Source organism: Cherax quadricarinatus, chromosome 3 (assembly GCF_038502225.1).
Source record: "Cherax quadricarinatus isolate ZL_2023a chromosome 3, ASM3850222v1, whole genome shotgun sequence".
In the NCBI taxonomy this organism is placed as follows: domain Eukaryota; kingdom Metazoa; phylum Arthropoda; class Malacostraca; order Decapoda; family Parastacidae; genus Cherax; species Cherax quadricarinatus.
This window is the reverse complement of record NC_091294.1, coordinates 34,636,321-34,657,697: the sequence shown is the minus strand read 5'-3', so window position 1 is coordinate 34,657,697 and position 21,377 is coordinate 34,636,321. Positions and strand designations below refer to the sequence as shown.

The window sequence follows — 21,377 nt, the reverse complement described above, 5'->3', positions numbered from 1 at the left end:
TTACACAAAATAATAATAATAATAATAATAATAATAATAATAATAATAATAATAATAATAATAATAATAATAATAATAATAATAATAATAATGATAATAATAGCAACAACAACAACAATAATCTATATTTCTACAAGTACATGATACAACTTATACAGACCTAGGTGACATCAATCACATACTATATACAAAGCCCTTGGTTATGCAGAGCATATCTGGCAAATTGGGTTAATTTCGTCACCAGAATGCGACCCATATCCGTCGGCTATCACCCAGGTACCTATTTACTGCTAGGTGAACAGGGTCAGCAGGTGTGTTAAGGAAACACGCCCCGATGTTTTCACAAATACCGGGGATCGAGCCACGTACCTCTGTTTGGGGGATCAGGGCGATGCCAATCGAGTACTAAGATTTCAGGGAGATATTTCTTCAGTCTCACAGTGGTTCGAATGTGGGCATGACTGGATGAAGAATTCATGGAGAGAGAGTACGTACACAACGTTAAGAATAAGTATGATACCTCTCACGAGGGATAGACTAAGGTAGGTCACGGGAAGCCACAACGTGGGACCAGCGACCGAGAATTGACTCCCGTTTGCCATCTGCAACCACAACTGGGTGAATACACAAATTTTCACGCATACGCCCATTCACACACACACACACATACACACACACACACACACACACACACGCAGAGAGAGAGAGGATCCAGTAGCGATCAGTGAAGAGGCGGGGCCAGGAGCTGAGTCTCGACCCCTGCAACCACAATTAGGTGAGTACAATTAGGTGAGTACACACACACACACACACACACACACACACACACACACACACACACACAGACGGAGTACAGTCTAGGGGGCCAGAGACTACAAACCTCACTCAAGGAAAAAGATCTTGGGGTGAGTATAACACCAGGCACATCGCCTGAAGCGCACATCAATCAAATAACTGCTGCAGCATATGGGCGCCTAGCAAACCTCAGAACAGCATTCCGACATCTTAATAAGGAATCGTTCAGGACCTTGTACACTGTGTACGTTAGGCCCATATTGGAGTATGCGGCACCAGTTTGGAACCCACACCTAGCCAAGCACGTAAAGAAACTATAGAAAGTGCAAAGGTTTGCAACAAGACTAGTCCCAGAGCTAAGAGGTATGTCCTACGAGGAGAGGTTAAGGGAAATCAACCTGACGACACTGGAGGACAGGAGAGATAGGGGGGACATGATAACGACATACAAAATACTGAGAGGAATTGACAAGGTGGACAAAGACAGGATGTTCCAGAGATTGGACACAGTAACAAGGGGACACAGTTGGAAGTTGAAGACACAGATGAATCAAAGGGATGTTAGGAAGTATTTCTTCAGCCACAGAGTAGTCAGTAAGTGGAATAGTTTGGGAAGCGATGTAGTGGAGGCAGGATCCATACATAGCTTTAAGCAGAGGTATGATAAAGCTCACGGTTTAGAGAGAGTGACCTAGTAGCGATCAGTGAAGAGGCGGGGCCAGGAACTCGGACTCGACCCCCGCAACCTCAACTAGGTGAGTACAACTAGGTGAGTACACACACACACCAGAGGCTACAAACCTCGCTCAAGCAAAAAGATCTTGGGGTGAGTATAACACCAGGCACATCTCCTGAAGCGCACATCAACCAAATAACTGCTGCAGCACATGGGCGCCTAGCAAACCTCAGAACAGCATTCCGACATCTTAATAAGGAATCGTTCAGGACCCTGTACACCGTGCACGTTAGGCCCATATTGAAGTATGCGGCACCAGTTTGGAGCCCACACCTAGCTAAGCACGTAAAGAAACTAGAGAAAGTGCAAAGGTTTGCAACAAGACTAGTCCCAGAGCTAAGAGGTATGTCCTACGAGGAGAGGTTAAGGGAAATCAACCTGACGACACTGGAGGACAGGAGAGATAGGGGGGACATGATAACGACATACGAAATACTGAGAGGAATTGACAAGGTGGACAAAGACAGGATGTTCCAGAGATTGGATACAGTAACAAGGAGACACAGTTGGAAGTTGAAGACACAGATGAATCACAGGGATGTTAGGAAGTATTTCTTCAGCCACAGAGTAGTCAGTAAGGGGAATAGTTTGGGAAGCGATGTAGTGGAGGCAGGATCCATACATAGCTTTAAGCAGAGGTATGATAAAGCTCACGGTTCAGGGAGAGTGACCTAGTAGCGATCATTGAAGAGGCGGGGCCAGGAGCTCGGACTCGACCCCTGCAACCGCAACTAGGTGAGTACAACAAGGTGAGTACACACACACACACACACACACACACACACACACACACACACACACACACACACACACAGACACACACACACTCACACACATACACACACTCACGCACATACACACACCCACACACACACACACACACACACACACACACACACGCACACACACACTCACGCACACACACACACACACACACACACACACACCTTCACATTTTCCACATGCCTGGCATATACAATTCTGGAGAGCCGCATTTCCACACGCTCCCTCAACTTGTGCAAACGGCATCTTCTGGTTCTGCCCCGTTCTGCTTACTTCCAATTTTAAGTTGATGATCGCTAGGCAGGGAATCAAAGCCAAAGAATATGAGATTTTCCCACTGGTTCCTGGCAAATGTCAGAAGCTAATACCTAGAGCCATTGATATTCGTGCGAAGGTAGTCTTGCGTGTGCAAAATTCCCAGTGGAATAGAATACTAGATTTGCATATATGCACTCATACAAAGACCGGCTCAGTTTTGCCTGAGAGAGATTTTATAAGGGTGATAATATCATTTCAGAGTCTACCTTGTAGTTTTAGCGTAGCATTTATTCAGTAATATTCGCTATTACCCTGCAAATGGCATGGGTAATAGTAGACAAAGCTTGCCTAACGATGTCCTAAAAAAATGGAGAATGTGCACGTAAGTTAAAATGATAATATGGCAAGACCCAAACATTCACAGCTGAGAAGAAAATCAGTCACATTCGCAAGAGAGAGAGAGAGAGAGAGAGATAACGTGGCAGATAACAAGACCTTTGAAATAAAAGACCCGTGTGCAGTGATGATACTCTCTAGAGCTCTTGTAATCTTTCCAGTGGAGCTCAGCTGCACTCGCGCCGCCTCCTCCTTCAACTCTGGTGAAACTGCTGATCCAGAAAATGTGCAAACTACTTTCTCTTCCCTCATTACTCAAACACTGGAGCTTCTGTGGGTTGCTGGAAGCTCTCACGCTGTACTCGGGTCTAGACTCCACACACACACTCTCACACACACACACACATACACATACACACACACACACACACACACACACACACACACACACACACACACACACACACATTCTCTCACACACACACACACATACACACACATACACACACACACACACACACTCACACACACACACACACACACACACACACACACACACACACACACACACACACACACACACACACACACACACACACACACACACACACACACACACACAATAAAAGCAAATTAGTGTCTGGGAGAGTTATACACAAAGAGGGACAAACTCGTTAGAACACTCGCATTTCACGCTGGTGTCTCCCTCTTCCTCGCTTGCTTCTCACCGAGGCGAGCACCAGCAACAACAGAAGTAGAAGCAGACGCAGAAGCAGCAGCAACATTAGCAGCAATAGCAGCCGCACCAGCACCAACAGCAACAGCAACAGTAGTAGCAATAGCAGCGGCACTAGCAACAGTAGCAGCAATAGCAACAACAGCAACAAAAAGCAGCAACAACAATAACAAATGCAAAAACAACAGCAGCAACTGCAGCGACAGTATTAATGTCAGTAGCAACAGCAGCAGCAGCAAAACAAGGATCAGCAGCAATCTAACATCAATAAGAACAACGGCAAACAACACAAAGAACACCAACAACAGCAATGACATCAGTAACGACGGCAGCAAACCCACAACAATAAAAACAAGAAGGTCTTCCAGGGACTGCAGGAGGAGAGGTTGACGTTCCGCTTTCCATCAAAGACGTTTCCAGCCACACTTCAATTTAGGCCCCTTCGGTTGAATCAGTGGCGACAAGTTAGCCAAAGTTAAAATTACGAAGATTTGTTTACCGTCTTAGCCACCTCGTCGGGGCTCCTTGACGCTTGGGCGATATGCAGCCAAGGTGTGTGTTGTGTTGTGTTGCGTTGTGACTCTGGCAAAGCGATATCCCATGCAAGCAACCTCATTAGCATGAACGCGAGAGCGTGTCTAGACGCGAGAGCGTGTCTAGACACGTACGCTCGTTCACTCGCGGCCGCTAGATTACTTGACGTGTGAAATATGCTCCAGGAGGAAGGTAATTTGCACATTAACCAGAGGAAAATTTAGATTGATTATGATTAATTAGAAGATAATAACTGGACGTCACGGATATAGAGCACCTGTATACATTAATGCGCACAGGAAAATTACATGTATGCATACACGCAAGAACAAGTTATACATATATACATGAAAGATGTTTCCATTCATGCACAAAGAAGGTTACGTAAATTATATTTCTTACCTTAAATTCTGGTTGGTAATGGATGTCGATGATCATGAAAGACGTGGAGCTTTGGGCCCTGGTGAATGACTGTATTTTGGTCTGTGATGAACGGCTGTGTTTCTTGGGCTGATGTTGAAGCAGAGTTGTTCTTCGATGATGATGATCACTAGTGCTCAGGTGCTCTGAAATACTTCTTTGTGCTGTTATACCTTACAGTACTTTATATAGGAGTGACGCTAAGGCAAAATCGGCTGCGCTAAAGCCAGCCTCACAGGAGTCCTTCCAGCTGTATGAAGGGTCCTCTTCAAGTAAAGAAGTTTGCAATTTTACCAGCTGTATGCAACCTCGTATAATTGTTGCAGTGTAAACTATTTATCTCCAGGTTCATATACCTCATCCTCTTCTGTTATCTGCCTCCCTTCTTCCTGGAAAATCATCTCCTACATTTTTTTCAGTTCTTCGTCATTTTCTAAGAGTCTCTTTACGTCTGCTTGTATATCTTCAACGCCCTCATCTGACACTTAACTTTCAAGATCCACAATTTCCTGGACCTGACTGTCAGTTGAGGGAAAAAATCATATCATTTATTCTCATAATTTTCTCCAGCTTACATTTATCACTGATTAGGGCACATTATCCCATGCAGTTTATACGCTGGGTATTACATTTGTAATGTTAAATTTATGCCAGATCTCCGGCTCTCTAGTATCTTCATTTCCATCCTTTGAAAGTGAGGAGTTTCTGCGCCTACTTTTGTGTATAGTGACGCTTTAATGTCTTAGCCACTCCTAGACTTAGTGGTTGTGTTATGGATGTCGTGAATATGATAATGGTATACAATACCGACAAGCTCATAAGTAAGACACATGTGCAGCAATTAGGTATCTTGATTCCGAAACCTTTCGCCTTTCTGCTGATTCCTCTATATTCGACTGCGGAAGCCTACTTTGTAGGCGAAACGTTTTGGAATAAAGATACCTAACTGTTGCAGGTTTTATCAAGAGTAAGGAGAACTTAGAATGAAATGTTCTTTCTGTGCTGATACATCTTGACCGATATCATAAAATATTCCTCTTGGGTGCCATAGCTATTATTCAGAGGCGAGACCTGAATGGGTCATGATCCGAAGGAATAGGAGAGCAGTTCTAACTGTTCTCGTGTTCTCATATTGGACTTTCCAACAACATATCGATTTCAACCACATTTAAGTTCGCCTGCTAAAACTTAATGGGGCCTGAAATCAAGATTAGACGTAAGTCCACTGGAACACTTGCTGTGTGAGCTGTGTTGCCTAGAGGAGCTGGAGAGGTTCTGCACGAAGAAGCTAAAGAGGTTTTGTATGGAGGAGCTACAGAGGTTCCACATGGAGGAGCTGGAGAGGTTCTACATGAAGGAGTTTTAGAAGTTCTACATGAAGGAACTTGAGAGGTTCTACTTGGAGGAGCTGGAGAGGTTCCACATGGAGGAGTTGGAGGGGTTCTACCTGGAAAGGTTCCAAATGGAAGCACTGGAGAGGTTCAACATGAGGTTTCCCATTGGGGGAGCTGAAGGGGTTCTACATGGAGGAGCTGCAAAGATGGCATGTTCGAATATTTCTCCCGAGACGCTGATAACTCCTTTCAAAAGGCTACAGGAAGCGCCTCCGCTATGTAATCCCAGCCAAAGGAGGCTCTGCTGAACGCTGATTGACGTGCTATGAATAAGAATGTTTATTCTGTATTTTCTGCATTTTATGCAACAATATTTAAAAGTTATTTTATTGGTGCATACAATATTGATACTCGTACGGCCAATGAATAAATTTGTGGGCCTTTGTATATAAGACTCCTCACACACAACACTACTGTACACTCTCATTTTCTGTACAATAGTCGAAACATGATATACACAGTCTCTGGTCTAGGAAAGACACTTTCGTTGCAGTATTAAGTTTTTACTGAGACAATGTCTCTCTCTGTGTTGAGCTTTATCAATTCTTAGCTTGCTGAAGCTCTACACGGAGCGAAACGTTATGTCCCAATAAAAGATTATCCTCCAAACGTGTGTCATTTCTTCACTATTATCGGCGGCACCCAATTCCTATCCATACTCCTGGCTATGCCACTGTCCTCCCCAATTCTCACATACGTACAAAACCGAAATTCCATTGCGACATATTAATAACTCAGACTATTGTATTACTCTCCTGCAAACGTGGAACTGTTTACATGGGACCAACATAACTAACACATGTAATTGGACGACCTGGGAGGTGGTTGTAGTTCTTCGTTCTTATGATATATATTCTGCATTGTTAGTCTTTTGTTTATGCCATTTACGGAGTTTTTTTTAAGTCATCCAATCACATGGTGGACGTAACCTTCGTGGGAAGAGGCGTTGGGGGGGATGCTGGTTGAAGGGATCTTGATCTGAAGAAGAGGAGAGCTACTCTTTCTTTCCCTGTATTGGAACTGACTGCCTCCCACTACGCAGGCGCTGTTTGATTCCAAAGGGATTAGCTCTTTCCAAGAATAATTCTCCTGCTACTGATATTAATAATAATTATAAAATTAGTAATTGTTATACTAATAATAATAATAATAATAATAATAATAATAATAATAATAATAATAATAATAATAATAATAATAATAATAATAATAATAATAATAATAATAATAATAATAATAATAATAATAATAATAATAATAATAATAATAATAAGTATAATAATATTAATAATAGTTATGTAGAACAATCAAGGAGGTGGACTGTTGGTCCATTTTTGGGGCCCTCCTTTGTGTAATTAAAGATTTACACTTATATTGGTTGCCCTCCCCCCCACACACACACACACGATGTAGTGGAGGCAGGATCCATACATAGCTTTAAGCAGGATGTATTTCTTCAGTCATAGAGTTGTCAGGAAGTAGAATAGCTTAGCAAGTGAAGTAGTGGAGGCAGGAACCATACATAGTTTTAAGAAGAGGTATGATACAGCTCAGGAAGCAGAGAGAGAGAGAGGACCTAGTAGCGATCAGTGAAGAGGCGGGGCCAGGAGCTGAGTCTCGACCCCTGCAACCACAATTAGGTGAGTACAATTAGGTGAGTACACACACACACACATACTACACACTACACACACACATGCACACACACACACACACACACACACACACACACACACACACACACACACACACACACACACACACACATACACACACACACACACACACACACACACACACACACGCACACATACACACACACACATTGGGTGGTTTGCGAGTGGAAGGATACGGCATGTCAAAGTAATTTTCAAAGAAGAATCAGTTCGAAACAGGATTCTGCAAGAGAAAGCAAGACTGAGGGACAAACAGGGGTACCAGAGAGTATACCTCGACCGCCAAAGAACACAAGAAGAAAGGACTACACTGAAAGAGAGGGTACAGAGACGCAAGGAGGAACGAGAGGCAATGACGAAGATGAGCAGGACCCAGACACAGGAGGAAGGGCAAACACACCCCACAGAATCTCCCACTAAAAGACTCCAACCGCGACATTCCCAACGCAACTGAGCAACCTATACTACAACCCACTCACTGTTCCCTCTGCCACCAACCCCCATACCACAAACCTCACCCCAACAGCTGTCCCTTATGGGCATTCTGACCCCACCCCATCATCACAAACCCCACCTACACCACAGCCCCATATAGGCCCCCACCAAGGCTCTCGCTCCCCCAACCCCAATATTCTTGCATGACCACAATGATAGAAAAGAAACTGAAAGTTTGGTACACAAACGCGGATGGAATAACGAATAAACATGAGGAGTGGAACGAAAGAATCAGTGAGAAATCCCCAGACATCATAGCAGTCACAGAAACAAAACTCGCTGAGACAATAACAGACACAATCTTCCCAACGGGATATCAGATCCTGAGGAAAGATAGAAGGAGTAGAGAGGGAGGAGGGGTTGCACTGCTCATAAAACACCGATGGGGATTTGAGGAAATGGAAGGCATGGACATGATTGGAGAAAGAGACTACATTGTAGGTACAATTCAGTCCGGAGAACATAAAGTAGTCATTGGAGTGATGTATAACCCACCACAGAACTGCAGGAGGCCAAGAGAGGAGTACGAAGAAAACAACAGGGTGATGGTGGACACACTGGCTGAGGTGGCAAGAAGAGCTCACTCGAGCAGAGCAAAGTTACTGGTAATGGGCGATTTCAACCACAGGGAGATCGACTGGGAAAACCTGGAGCCACATGGAGGTCCCGAAACATGGAGAGCCAAGACGATGGATGTGGTACTTGAAAACCTCATGCATCAACATGTCAGGGACACAACCAGAGAGAGAGGGGAGGATGAGCCAGCAAGACTGGATCTTGTGTTCACCCTGAGCAGTTCAGACATTGAGGACATCACTTACGAGAGGCCCCTTGGAGCTAGCGATCACGTGGTTCTGAGTTTTGATTATATAGTAGAGTTACAAGTGGAGAAGGTAACAGGAACTGAAGGGGACAGGCCAAACTATAAAAGGGGGGACTACACAGGTATGAGAAACTTCCTGCAGGAGGTTCAGTGGGACAGAGAAATGTTAGGAAAATCAGTAAACGAGATGATGTAATATGTGGCAACAAAGTGCAAGGAGGCAGAGGAAAGGTTTGTTCCCAAGGGAAACAGAAATAATAGGAAGACCAAAACGAGTCCTTGGTTTACCCGAAGGTGTAGGCAGGCAAAAACTAAGTGCAACAGAGAATGGAAAAGGTACAGGAGGCATAGGACCCAGGAAAACAAGGAGATTAGTAGAAGAGCCAGAAACGAGTATGCACAGATAAGGAGGGAGGCCCAGCGACAGTATGAAAACGACATTGCATCGAAAGTCAAATCTGACCCGAAACTGCTGTATAGCCACATTAGGAGGAAGACAACAGTCAAGGACCAGGTGATAAGGCTGAGGAAAGAAGGTGGAGAACTCACAAGAAACGATCAAGAGGTATGTGAGGAGCTCAACACGAGATTTAAGGAAGTATTTACAGTAGAGACAGGAAGGACTCTGGGGGGACAGACCAGATGGGGACACCAGCAAGGAATACACCAACAAGTGTTGGACGACATACATACAGATGAGGAGGAGGTGAAGAAACTGCTAAGGGACATCGATACCTCAAAGGCAATGGGACCGGACAACATCTCCCCGTGGGTCCTTAGAGAGGGAGCAGATATGTTGTGCGTGCCACTTACCACAATCTTCAACACGTCCCTGGAAACTGGGCAACTACCTGAGGTATGGAAGACGGCAAATGTAGTTCCCATTTTTAAAAAAGGAGACAGAAAAGAGGCACTAAACTATAGACCTGTGTCATTGACGTGTATAGTATGCAACGTTATGGAGAAGATTATCAGGAGGAGAGTGGTGGAGCTCCTGGAACGGAAGAAGAGTATAAATGCCAACCAGCATGGATTCATGGAAGGCAAATCCTGTGTCACAAAACTTCTGGAGTTTTATGATAAAATAACAGAAGTAAGACACGAGAGAGAGGGGTGGGTTGATTGCATCTTCTTGGACTGCAAGAAGGCCTTTGACACAGTTCCTCACAAGAGATTAGTGCAGAAGCTAGAGCATCAGGCGCATATAACAGGAAGGGCACTGCAATGGATCAGAGAATACCTGACAGGGAGGCAACAACGAGTCATGGTACGTAATGATGTATCACAGTGGGCACCTGTGACGAGCGGGGTCCCACAGGGGTCGGTCCTAGGACCAGTGCTATTTTTGGTATATGTGAACGACATGATGGAAGGGTTAGACTCAGAAGTGTCCCTGTTTGCAGATGATGTGAAGTTAATGAGGAGAATTAAATCAGATGAGGACCAGGCAGGACTTCAAAGAGACCTGGACAGACTGGACACCTGGTCCAGCAAATGGCTTCTCGAATTTAATCCTGCCAAATGCAAAGTCATGAAGATAGGGGAAGGGCACAGAAGACCACAGACAGAGTATAGGCTAGGTGGCCAAAGACTGCAAACCTCACTCATGGAGAAAGATATTGTGGTGAGTATAACACCGAGCATGTCTCCGGAAGCACACATCACTCAGATAACTGCTGCAGCATATGGTCGCCTGGCAAACCTGAGAACAGCATTCCGATACCTTAGTAAGGAATCGTTCAAGACACTGTACACCGTGTATGCCAGGCCCATACTGGAGTATGCAGCACCTGTTTGGAACCTGCACTTGATAAAGCACGTCAAGAAACTAGAGAAAGTACAAAGGTTTGCGACAAGGTTAGTTCCAGAGCTAAGGGGAATGTCCTATGAAGAAAGATTAAGGGAAATCGGCCTGACGACACTGGAGGAAAGGAGGGTCAGGGGAGACATGATAACGACATATAAAATACTGCGTGGAATAGACAAGGTGGACAAAGACAGGATGTTCCAGGGAGGGGACACAGAAACAAGAGGCCACAATTGGAAGTTGAAGAGACAAATGACTCAGAGAGATATTAGGAAGTATGTCTTCAGTCATAGAGTTGTCTGGCAGTGGAATAGCCTAGAAAATGGCGTACTGGAGGCAGGAACCATACACAGTTTTAAGACGAGGTTTGATAAAGCTCGTGGAGCGGGGAGAGAGAGGGCCCAGTAGCAACCAGTGAAGAGGCAGGGCCAGGAGCTAAGACTCGACCCCTGCAACCACAAATAGGTGAGAAATAGGTGAGTACACACACACACACACACACACACACACACACACACACACACACACACACATACTACACACTACACACACACACACACACACACACACACACACACACAGATACACACACACACGCGTGGGTCCGTGGGGTGCAGACGTGGGTAACAAGGCTCCGAGAACCTTAGCGTTGTAAGGCGTGCAATAACAGCTAGCAGTAATCAGTGGTAGTGGAACGTCAGTGAACAATACTACGAGTGATAATTAAAGTTATTAGTTAAAGAAAGTGAGAGGAAAGCTGAAATCATAATATTTCAAAGAGCAAACCATTGGGGATCTTAGGCACTGTTGCCACATTGGCAGCGGTAGGCCTGAAGAAGTGACGTCACGACAAGTTGTGTGCCATTATACATATAAAGTGAAGTGTATATAATGTGAAGTGTATACTATCATCAGTGAAGAGTGAAATCGTGTGAGGAAGCGGGATGTATGAGAATATATGGTTATAAACATCACGGGTAAAGGATCTCCAAAATAGGGATTTAAGGCCTACCTACGACGACTTCATCATCAGCAGCTGGCAACTGTCACCGCACCATTGCAGCGCAAGTTTATTCGCCTATTTGTGGTTTGCATGTTGACGGCCCTGGCTGGCCTTGCATACTGTTTGATACTGGTCACTCACTCCTGCAAGCTATTACCAGAATTAGAATAGAAATAGCATAGACATAGAGAATATAGTGTTGACGAGTGTGAGAAGGTAGGTGGGACAAGCTTCTAAGGGCAACATTGTAAGACGGTGCTAGGGTCAAGACCCAGGAGGGTTCTGTCAGGTCACAAGAAGTTGCGGCCAGTCATTACACCGCACAAGACACTCTCACACACACACACACTCACACACACACACACATATGCACACACGCACACAGGCAGTGTTACTACCGGTAGTTATTAGCAGTAAGAATACTTTGGAAGCTAGGAAGTCCTCTCTCAATGTGAACAAGGAAAATGATAATACCCAGCAACAATTAATACGTAAATCCGGAAAGGGCAATAAGTGGAGAGAGTAGCATAATTGGGAAAGATAAATGAGACTAAATTTGGGCCTACACGACGGATCTTTCAACCACACCACCTACCCCCCCTAACCCTCCCTCCCTCACACACAAGCACACACACACAAGGGTAGACACTCACACATACACACACATACACACACACACACACACACACAAACACACACACACACACACACACACACACACACACACACACACACACACACACACACACACACACACACACATATACACACACACACACACCATGCACACACACCACACACACACACCACACACACACCACAGACACACACACACCATACACATACACCACACACACACACCACACACACACACACACCACACACACACACACACACCACACACACACACACACCACACATACACACCCCACACACACACACCACACACACACCACACACACACACCACACACACACACACACCACACACACACACCACACACACCACACACACACACACACACACACACACACACACACACACACACATACACACACACACACACACACACGCACGCACATACACACACACACACACACCCACACACACCCACACACACCCTCCACCACTTGACACAAACACTTGACACAAACACATACCCCCCCTCCCCTAACCATCTCTCCCCCTTCCCTAACCACCTCACCTTAGCCACCTACCACTCCCCCAAACCACCTAACCCCTCCCCAAACCGTCTAACCCCCCCAACTACCTCCCTCCCTCCAATAACCATCCTCCCCCTCCCCCATAACCATCCATCCCCTCTCTCCCTCAAACCATCTAACCCCTTCCCCCAACTATCTCTACCCCTCCAATAACCATCCTCCCCCTCCCCCACAACCATCCATCCCCTCTCCCCCTAACCATCTATTCCCCTCCCCCTAACCACCCATCCCCCCTTCTGTGGAGCAAGGGGGAACTTAGAACCAGGATGAGGACAAGGGGCTCCAAGGACGAATCTGGGAGGGAGGAATGGGAGGTGGAGCTCAAAAAAAGGGAGGAAGACTGGGGAAGGAGACTAGATGAGCTGGAAAGGAAGATAAAAGAGAGGTTAGCAGCAGAATGCTGAAGGTGGAAGCAACAGGCCACAGCAGCAGAAATCAAGATAGAGAGATTAGAAGAGGAGCTGAGACATCTGAAACAGCACAGAGACAAAGATATTACAGAAGTACCATCGGCAATGGCTACATCAAACACAGACAACAGGTCTGAAGGAAGCATGGAAACTAAACTGTATGCAGAGGTCCTGTCAATCCCACATGGGGCCAAAACAAAGACAGGGAGCACAATAGGACAGAATGAGAGGTTGGAAGACATTGAAGGAACTAGGACATGTGCAAGGACCTTACCAGATACCTGTGGGGGCCAGGAACAGGTGAGCAGGAAGGACAAACCAAGAAGCATAGGGGCCATAACTAGGGAAGGGACTGAAGGAAGGAACACTCCACGGGAAGGAACTAAAACACATCAGAGGATGCAATGGGAGTCACAGTGGGAGGTGGAAAGGGAGAGATCCGTGTTTGTCTATGGGCTAGACGAAGCTAAAGGGGAAACTTATGATGAAAGAAAGCAGGAGGAGAAACAAGCGATTGAAGATATCCTGAAGGTGATAGGCGAGGGGGACATGACCCAGGTGGCAAATTTTCGGAGAATTGGGTGGTTCACAAAGAAAAGGAATCGGCCTCTCAAAGTAATTTTCAAGGCAGAATCAACCCGAACCATGATCCTGCAGGAGAAAGCACGGATGAGAGGCAAGCAGGAGTTCCGGAGTGTGTACCTCGATCGAGACAGAACACAGGACGAAAGGAAAACGATGAAAGAGAGTTCAAAAACGAAAGGAGAAATGGGAGGAAATGAAAAAGGAGAGCAGAATAACCCAGGATCAAATGGAAGGACAAGCGCACCCCCCAGAAACACCTGCAGAAGGACTCTAGCCACGACACCCCCAAGGCAACTGAACAATCCAAACCAACCTTCACACACCGATCCCTCTGTTTCCACCCCCCGCACCACAGTTACAGTATTAGAACAGAATTTGAAGGTTTGGTACACAAATGCAGATGGATTAACGAATAAACATGAGGAATGGCAAGAAAGAATCAATGAGAAATCCCCAGACATCATAGCAGTTACAGAAACAAAACTCACGGAGACAATAACAGAAGCAATCTTCCCACCAGGATACCAGATCATGAGGAAAGATAGAAGGGGAAGGGGGGGAGGTGGGGTTGCTCTGCTCGTAAAAAACAGATGGAAATTCGAGAAAATGGAAGGCATAGATGAGACGGGAGAAAGAGACTACATAGCAGGTACACTTCAGGCTGGGGAACACAAAGTGGTCATTGCAGTGATGTATAATCCACCACAGAACTGCAGGAGGCCAAGAGAGGAACATGAAGAGAGCAACAGAGCAATGGTGGACACACTTGCTGAGGTGGCAAGAAGAGCTCACTCCAACAGAGCAAAGTTGCTGGTTATGGGGGATTTCAACCTCAGGGAGATTGACTGGGAAAACCTGGAGCCACATGGGGGTCCCGAAACATGGAGAGCCAGGATGTTGGACGTGGTGCTGGAAAACCTCATGCTCCAACATGTTAAGGACACTACCAGAGTGAGAGCGGAGGATGAACCAGCAAGATTGGACCTTGCGTTCACCCTGGGCAGCTCAGACATTGAGGACATCAAGTATGAGAGTCCCCTAGGAGCTAGCGACCACGTGGTTCTGTGATTTGAATACATAGTAGAGCTGCAAGTGGAGAGAATAACAGGAGTTGAATGGGAAAAGCCTGACTATAAAGGAGGGGACTACACAGGGTTGAGGAACTTCCTGCGGAAGGTCCAGTGGGACAGAGAACTGGCAGGAAAGCCAGTAAATGAAATGATGGGATATGTAACAACAAAATGCAAGGAGGCAGTGGAAAGGTCTATTCCCAAGGGCAACAGTAACAACGGGAAGACCAGAACGAGCCCCTGGTTTACCCGACGGTGTAAGGAGGCAAAAACAAAGTGCAATAGAGAATAGAAAAAGTACAGAAGGCAGAGAACACACGAAAATAGGGAGATCAGTCGCAGAGCCAGGAATGAGTACGCACAGGTACGGAGGGAGGCCCAGCGACAGTATGAAAATGACATAGCATCGAGAATCAAGACTGACACGAAACTGTTGTATAGCCACGTCAGGAGGAAGACAACAGTCAAAGACCAGGTGATCAGATTAAGGACAGAAGGTGGAGAACTCACAAGAAATGATCAGGAGGTATGTGAGGAGCTGAACAGGAGATTTAAGGAAGTTTTTACAGTAGAGACAGGAAGGGCTGTGGGAAGACAGCACAGAAGGGAACATCAAGAGGGAATATACCAACAAGTGTTGGATGACATACGAACAACTGAGGAGGAGGTGAAGAAGCTCTTAAGTGACCTTGACACCTCAAAGGCGATGGGACCGGACAACATCTCCCCATGGGTCCTTAGAGAAGGAGCAGAGATGCTGGGCGTGCCTCTAACCACAATCTTCAACACATCCCTTGAAACTGGGCAACTACCTGAGAAATGGAAGACAGCTAATGTAGTCCCCATATTTAAGAAAGGAAACAGAAACGAGGCACTAAACTACAGACCTGTGTCTCTGACATGTATTGTGTGCAAAGTCATGGAGAAGATTATCAGGAGGAGAGTGGTCGAACACCTGGAAAGGAACAAGATTATAAATGAAAGCCAGCATGGGTTCATGGAAGGCAAATCTTGTATCACAAACCTCCTGGAGTTTTGTGACAAGGTAACAGAAGTAAGACACGAGAGAGAGGGGTGGGTAGATTTCGTTTTCCTAGACTGCAGGAAGGCCTTTGACACAGTTCCCCACAAGAGATTAGTCCAGAAGCTGGAGGATCAGGCGCATGTAAAAGGGAGGGCACTGCAATTGATAAGGGAATACCTGACAGGGAGGCAGCAACGAGTCATGGTACGTGAAGAGGTATCACAGTGGGCGCCTGTTACGAGCGGGGTCCCACAGGGGTCAGTTCTAGGACCAGTGCTATTTTTGATATATGTGAACGACATGATGGAAGGAATAAACTCTGAAGTGTCCCTGTTCGCAGATGACGTGAAGTTGATGAGAAGAATTAAATCGGACGAGGATGAGGCAGGACTGCAAAGAGACCTGGACAGGCTGGACATGTGGTCCATTAACTGGCTTCTCGAATTCATTCCAGCCAAATGCAAAGTCATGAAGATTGGGGAGGGGCAAAGAAGACCGCAGACAGAGTATAGGCTAGGTGAACAAAGACTACAGACCTCACTCAGGGAGAAATACCTTGGGGTGACCATAACACCGAGCAAATCACCGGAGGCACACATCAACCAAATAACCGCTGCAGCATACGTGCGCCTGGCAAACCTGAGAATAGCGTTCCGATACCTTAATAAGGAATCGTTCAAGACACTGTACACTGTGTATGTTAGGCCCATACTGGAGTATGCAGCACCAGTCTGGAACCCACACCTGGTCAAGCACGTCAAGAAGTTAGAGAAAGTACAAAGGTTTGCAACAAGGCTAATCCCAGAGCTCAAGGGAATGTCGTACGAGGAAATGTTAAGGGAAATCGGACTGACGACACTGGAGGACAGAAGGGTCAGGGGAGACATGATAACGACATACAAGATACTGCGGGGAATAGACAAGGTGGACAGAGATAGGATGTTCCAGAGAGGGGACACAGGGACAAGGGGTCACAACTGGAAGCTGAAGACTCAGACGAGTCACAGGGACGTTAGGAAGTATTTCTTCAGTCATAGAGTTGTCAGGAAGTGGAATAGCCTAGCAAGTGAAGTAGTGGAGGCAGGAACCATACATAGTTTTAAGAAGAGGTATGGAAATATAAACACAAATGCAGTATAATGTGATCCTTTATTGACTACGTTTCGCCCACACAGTGGGCTTTTTCAAGTCACAAACAGAACTACCTGGGGGTGGAAGGAACGCGAGTATTTATAGTCCGGTTCAGAATGCTGAGGTCAGGTGAAGAATGCTGCATCTGATGATGTACCGAGTGGGGTTATAGAGTCTAAAAACTTGGGTAGCTTGGAAAGGAGATTGGACAACTTGTCCAATCTCCTTTCCAAGCTACCCAAGTTTTTAGACTCTATAACCCCACTCGGTACATCATCAGATGCAGCATTCTTCACCTGACCTCAGCATTCTGAACCGGACTATAAATACTCGCGTTCCTTCCACCCCAGGTAGTTCTGTTTGTGACTTGAAAAAGCCCACTGTGTGGGCGAAACGTAGTCAATAAAGGATCACATTATACTGCATTTGTGTTTATATTTCCATTGTGTCGGTATTTTATACCATTTATTTCCAAGAAGAGGTATGACAAAGCTCAGGAAGCAGAGAGAGAGAGAGGACCCAGTAGCGATCAGTGAAGAGGCGGGGCCAGGAGCTGAGTCTCGACCCCTGCAACCACAATTAGGTGAGTACAATTAGGTGAGTACACACACACACACACACACATACTACACACTACACACACACACACACACACACACATACACACACACACACACACACACAGCATATGGGCGCCTAGCAAACCTCAGAACAGCATTCCGACATCTTAATAAGGAATCATTCAGGACTCTGTACACCGTGTACGTTAGGCCCATATTGGAGTATGCGGCACCAGTTTGGAACCCACACCTAGCCAAGCACGTGAAGAAACTAGAGAAAGTGCAAAGGTTTGCAACAAGACTAGTCCCAGAGCTAAGAGGTATGTCCTACGAGGAGAGGTTAAGGGAAATCAACCTGACGACACTGGAGGACAGGAGAGATAGGGGGGACATGATAACGACATACAAAATACTGAGAGGAATTGACAAGGTGGACAAAGACAGGATGTTCCAGAGATTGGACACAGTAACAAGGGGACACAGTTGGAAGCTGAAGACACAGATGAATCACAGGGATGTTAGGAAGTATTTCTTCAGCCACAGAGTAGTCAGTAAGTGGAATAGTTTGGGAAGCGATGTAGTGGAGGCAGGATCCATACATAGCTTTAAGCAGAGGTATGATAAAGCTCACGGCTCAGGGAGAGTGACCTAGTAGCGATCAGTGAAGAGGCGGGGCCAGGAGCTCGGACTCGACCCCCGCAACCTCAACTAGGTGAGTACACACACACACACACACACACACACACACACACACACACGGATCAAAGACACGTGAGAGGCGTGTCATGACAGCGAGGTAAGAGAGAGGTTGCCATGACTTAATAAACATCGTTACGTGAAGGACACGGAATCGGCCACATCCCTCGCCACCCCATGTCATTTGCGTTAGTTTTTAATGTCGGTTCCGTCGAGGGGTAGCCGACTGGATGATGCTCGCTAACAGCTGTTGATCCAAGGTGTTGGAACTGCCTTCCATTTCTCTGGTTCACTTTTGATTATATTTTACATGCGATGTATTGACAATTAGGAAATTAGAGCCGTCCCATGAATTTAAGAATAATAATAGTAGTACCAGTAGTAGTAGCAATAATAATAATTATAATGATAAAAATAAGAATAATAATAATAATAATAATAATAATAATAATAATAATAATAATAATAATAATAATAATAATAATAATAATAATAATAATGATAAAATAATAATGAAAATGAAATAATAATAATAATAATAATAATAATAATAATAATAATAATAATAATAATAATAATTATTATTATTATTATTATTATTATTATTATTATTATTATTATTATTATTATTGTTCTTATTTAGCCTGCTCATCCTCATCCTTTGTTTGCGCTCTCTCTCTCTCTCTCTCTCTCTCTCTCTCTCTCTCTCTCTCTCTCTCTCTCTCTCTTCCTTTATCGTCTCTATGCGTTCTTCACAGAAATCCACTTTACTCAAATATTCACAGGTTACGCTCATTACCGCTAATCTTCACCAGTCTATGATAATCCGCTAGTATCCAGTTATCTCCAATCGTTTGTGAAAGGTCCACTAATCACAGGTGATCGTCATTCACTTTTAACATTCCCCAGTAATCTCAAGCATTTACCAGAATCCCTGTCTGTATCAGGTAATTTCCACTAATCCCTTGGATCAATATTACCTGCTACACTTTGTAATCTCCACTAATCTGGAAAACAGCAATTAATCCCAAATAATTAATCTCTCTCTGGGAAGAGATAAATATTTCCCAAATAATATCCAAGGACTCAATGATAATCAGGAAACACCATAAACATTACAACGGGTCCCAAAAATTTTAGGTTCGCCACTGTGTGTAATTTATATAGTACCAGGAATATCTTCCCCCCAAAAATATCCTGGATAACCAGTGATCTCCCTAGAACTCAGTAATATCCACTATTAATGTGAATGATATTCTACAAAATATTATACTCATAGGTAGAATAAACGGTAATTAGGTACCTGGAATAATTTTCCTATTACTTCTGCTACTTCTTCTACTACTAGTACTACTAATACTACTAATACTACAACTGCTGCTACTACTACTACTACTACTACTACTACTACTACTACTACTACTACTACTACTACTACTACTACTACTACTGCTACTACTACTACTACTACTGCTACTACTACTACTACTACTACTACTGCTGCTGCTGCTGCTGCTGCTGCTGCTGCTGCTGCTGCTGCTGCTAATACTACTTCTATTACTGCTGCTGCTAATACTACTTCTATTACTGCTGCTGCTGCTACTACTACTATTACTAGTACTACTACTTCTGCCTCTAGTACTACTACTACTGTTACACAGCTACTACCCTCTTCCTCTTCCTCACCGATCCGTCTTCTGGTAAGGACGTTTTCTCTCTCGCTTGTGACTTGACAATGGTGCAAGAGAAACCAAAACGTTATCTTAGGTTTCTTTTCTAAGTGTGGGTTATCCTTGAGAACTGCGGTCTGTTCTTAACCTTTAATTGTCTAAAACGAACAGGAACGCCGTCTAAGCCTCATTTAAATTTTGAATGTTAGTTGTAAACTGTTGAATCCATGATCTTGTGGAAATGAAGACAGTTATAGTTCTTTTAATATATTTTATTAAAAAAGTTTTGCTTCCTGGGGGTTTTATCAATCCAGAGATCGAGAAAAGCTTCCAGAGGAGAAACGTCTCATTTGATGTCCGAAATGTTGCATGTCTGTATTTATTCCCACAGTTTTGAACTTATGCTACTGTATTGTGACTTTTATTCTTTCTGTACCGCATTAATCTCCAGTAGTGAATACTAATCAAAGGCCTGGAATCCGCAGTAATCCGGTGTAATCCTTCCTCAGATCAGCAAAGAATGGATCCTGGGGCCTGAACTATGTGATATGTGGACGTCGAGTGACGTCCTATGCTGCACCGCATCTATTCTTCATTTGGTCGCTATTGCCCTGGATAGGTAAGTTATTGCCCAGCATATGTCCGCTGTATTTTCCTAACCACTTGTTCGATTTTGCCCTGGACGGATAAGCTTCACCCTTGTTTACCCTGGCCTTTTGACTCACTCTTTAGTCAAAAAATGTTCTCTCCCATATGTGTCGTGAATCTGAATTTATATCTGCACGTCGTGTCAAATAAACCGATTTGCTCTGTTAGGCCGAACTACTCTGAAAATTTAACTTTCCCAAAATTATTCTTTAATGGATTAAAAGATATATATTTTTTATTGAATATTTCATAAAAAATTATTTTGGCACTAAAACTAACTTAAAAATTTCACATAACCTAACCAAATTATTATTATTATTATTAAATATTCGCCGGTATTCTCCCGGCCCGGGCCTTTTCCAAGTGGTGGCCCGGCCTTGGCTCCCTCTTTAGGGAGTGTCTGAGACCTAAGTCTCCCATGGGAGGAGGCACAAGTACCTCCTCATCTTTGGGACCAACTGTCCCCAGGCCTAGCCCTAAGCTAGGCCTCTCTGGTCTGCCATCCCCGCCCCAAGGGGCAAATGGGAATGACAGTCTTATGAGCTAAAGGCTCGGGCTCAGGCA

General features: G+C 44.8%; 1 protein-coding gene across 1 annotated transcript in view; it reads left to right on the top strand.

The window, feature by feature from the left end:
* The window catches only part of LOC128684062 (5-hydroxytryptamine receptor-like), a 606,485-nt gene extending 585,635 nt beyond the window's left edge, over positions 1 to 20,850 (top strand). Inside the window, exon 5 of the mRNA XM_070093582.1 lies at positions 20,675 to 20,850. Coding sequence (XP_069949683.1) covers positions 20,675 to 20,788 — 114 coding nt within the window. The 3' untranslated portion in view covers positions 20,789 to 20,850. The remainder of the gene's footprint in view (positions 1 to 20,674) is intronic.
* Positions 20,851 to 21,377: the final 527 nt, after the last annotated feature.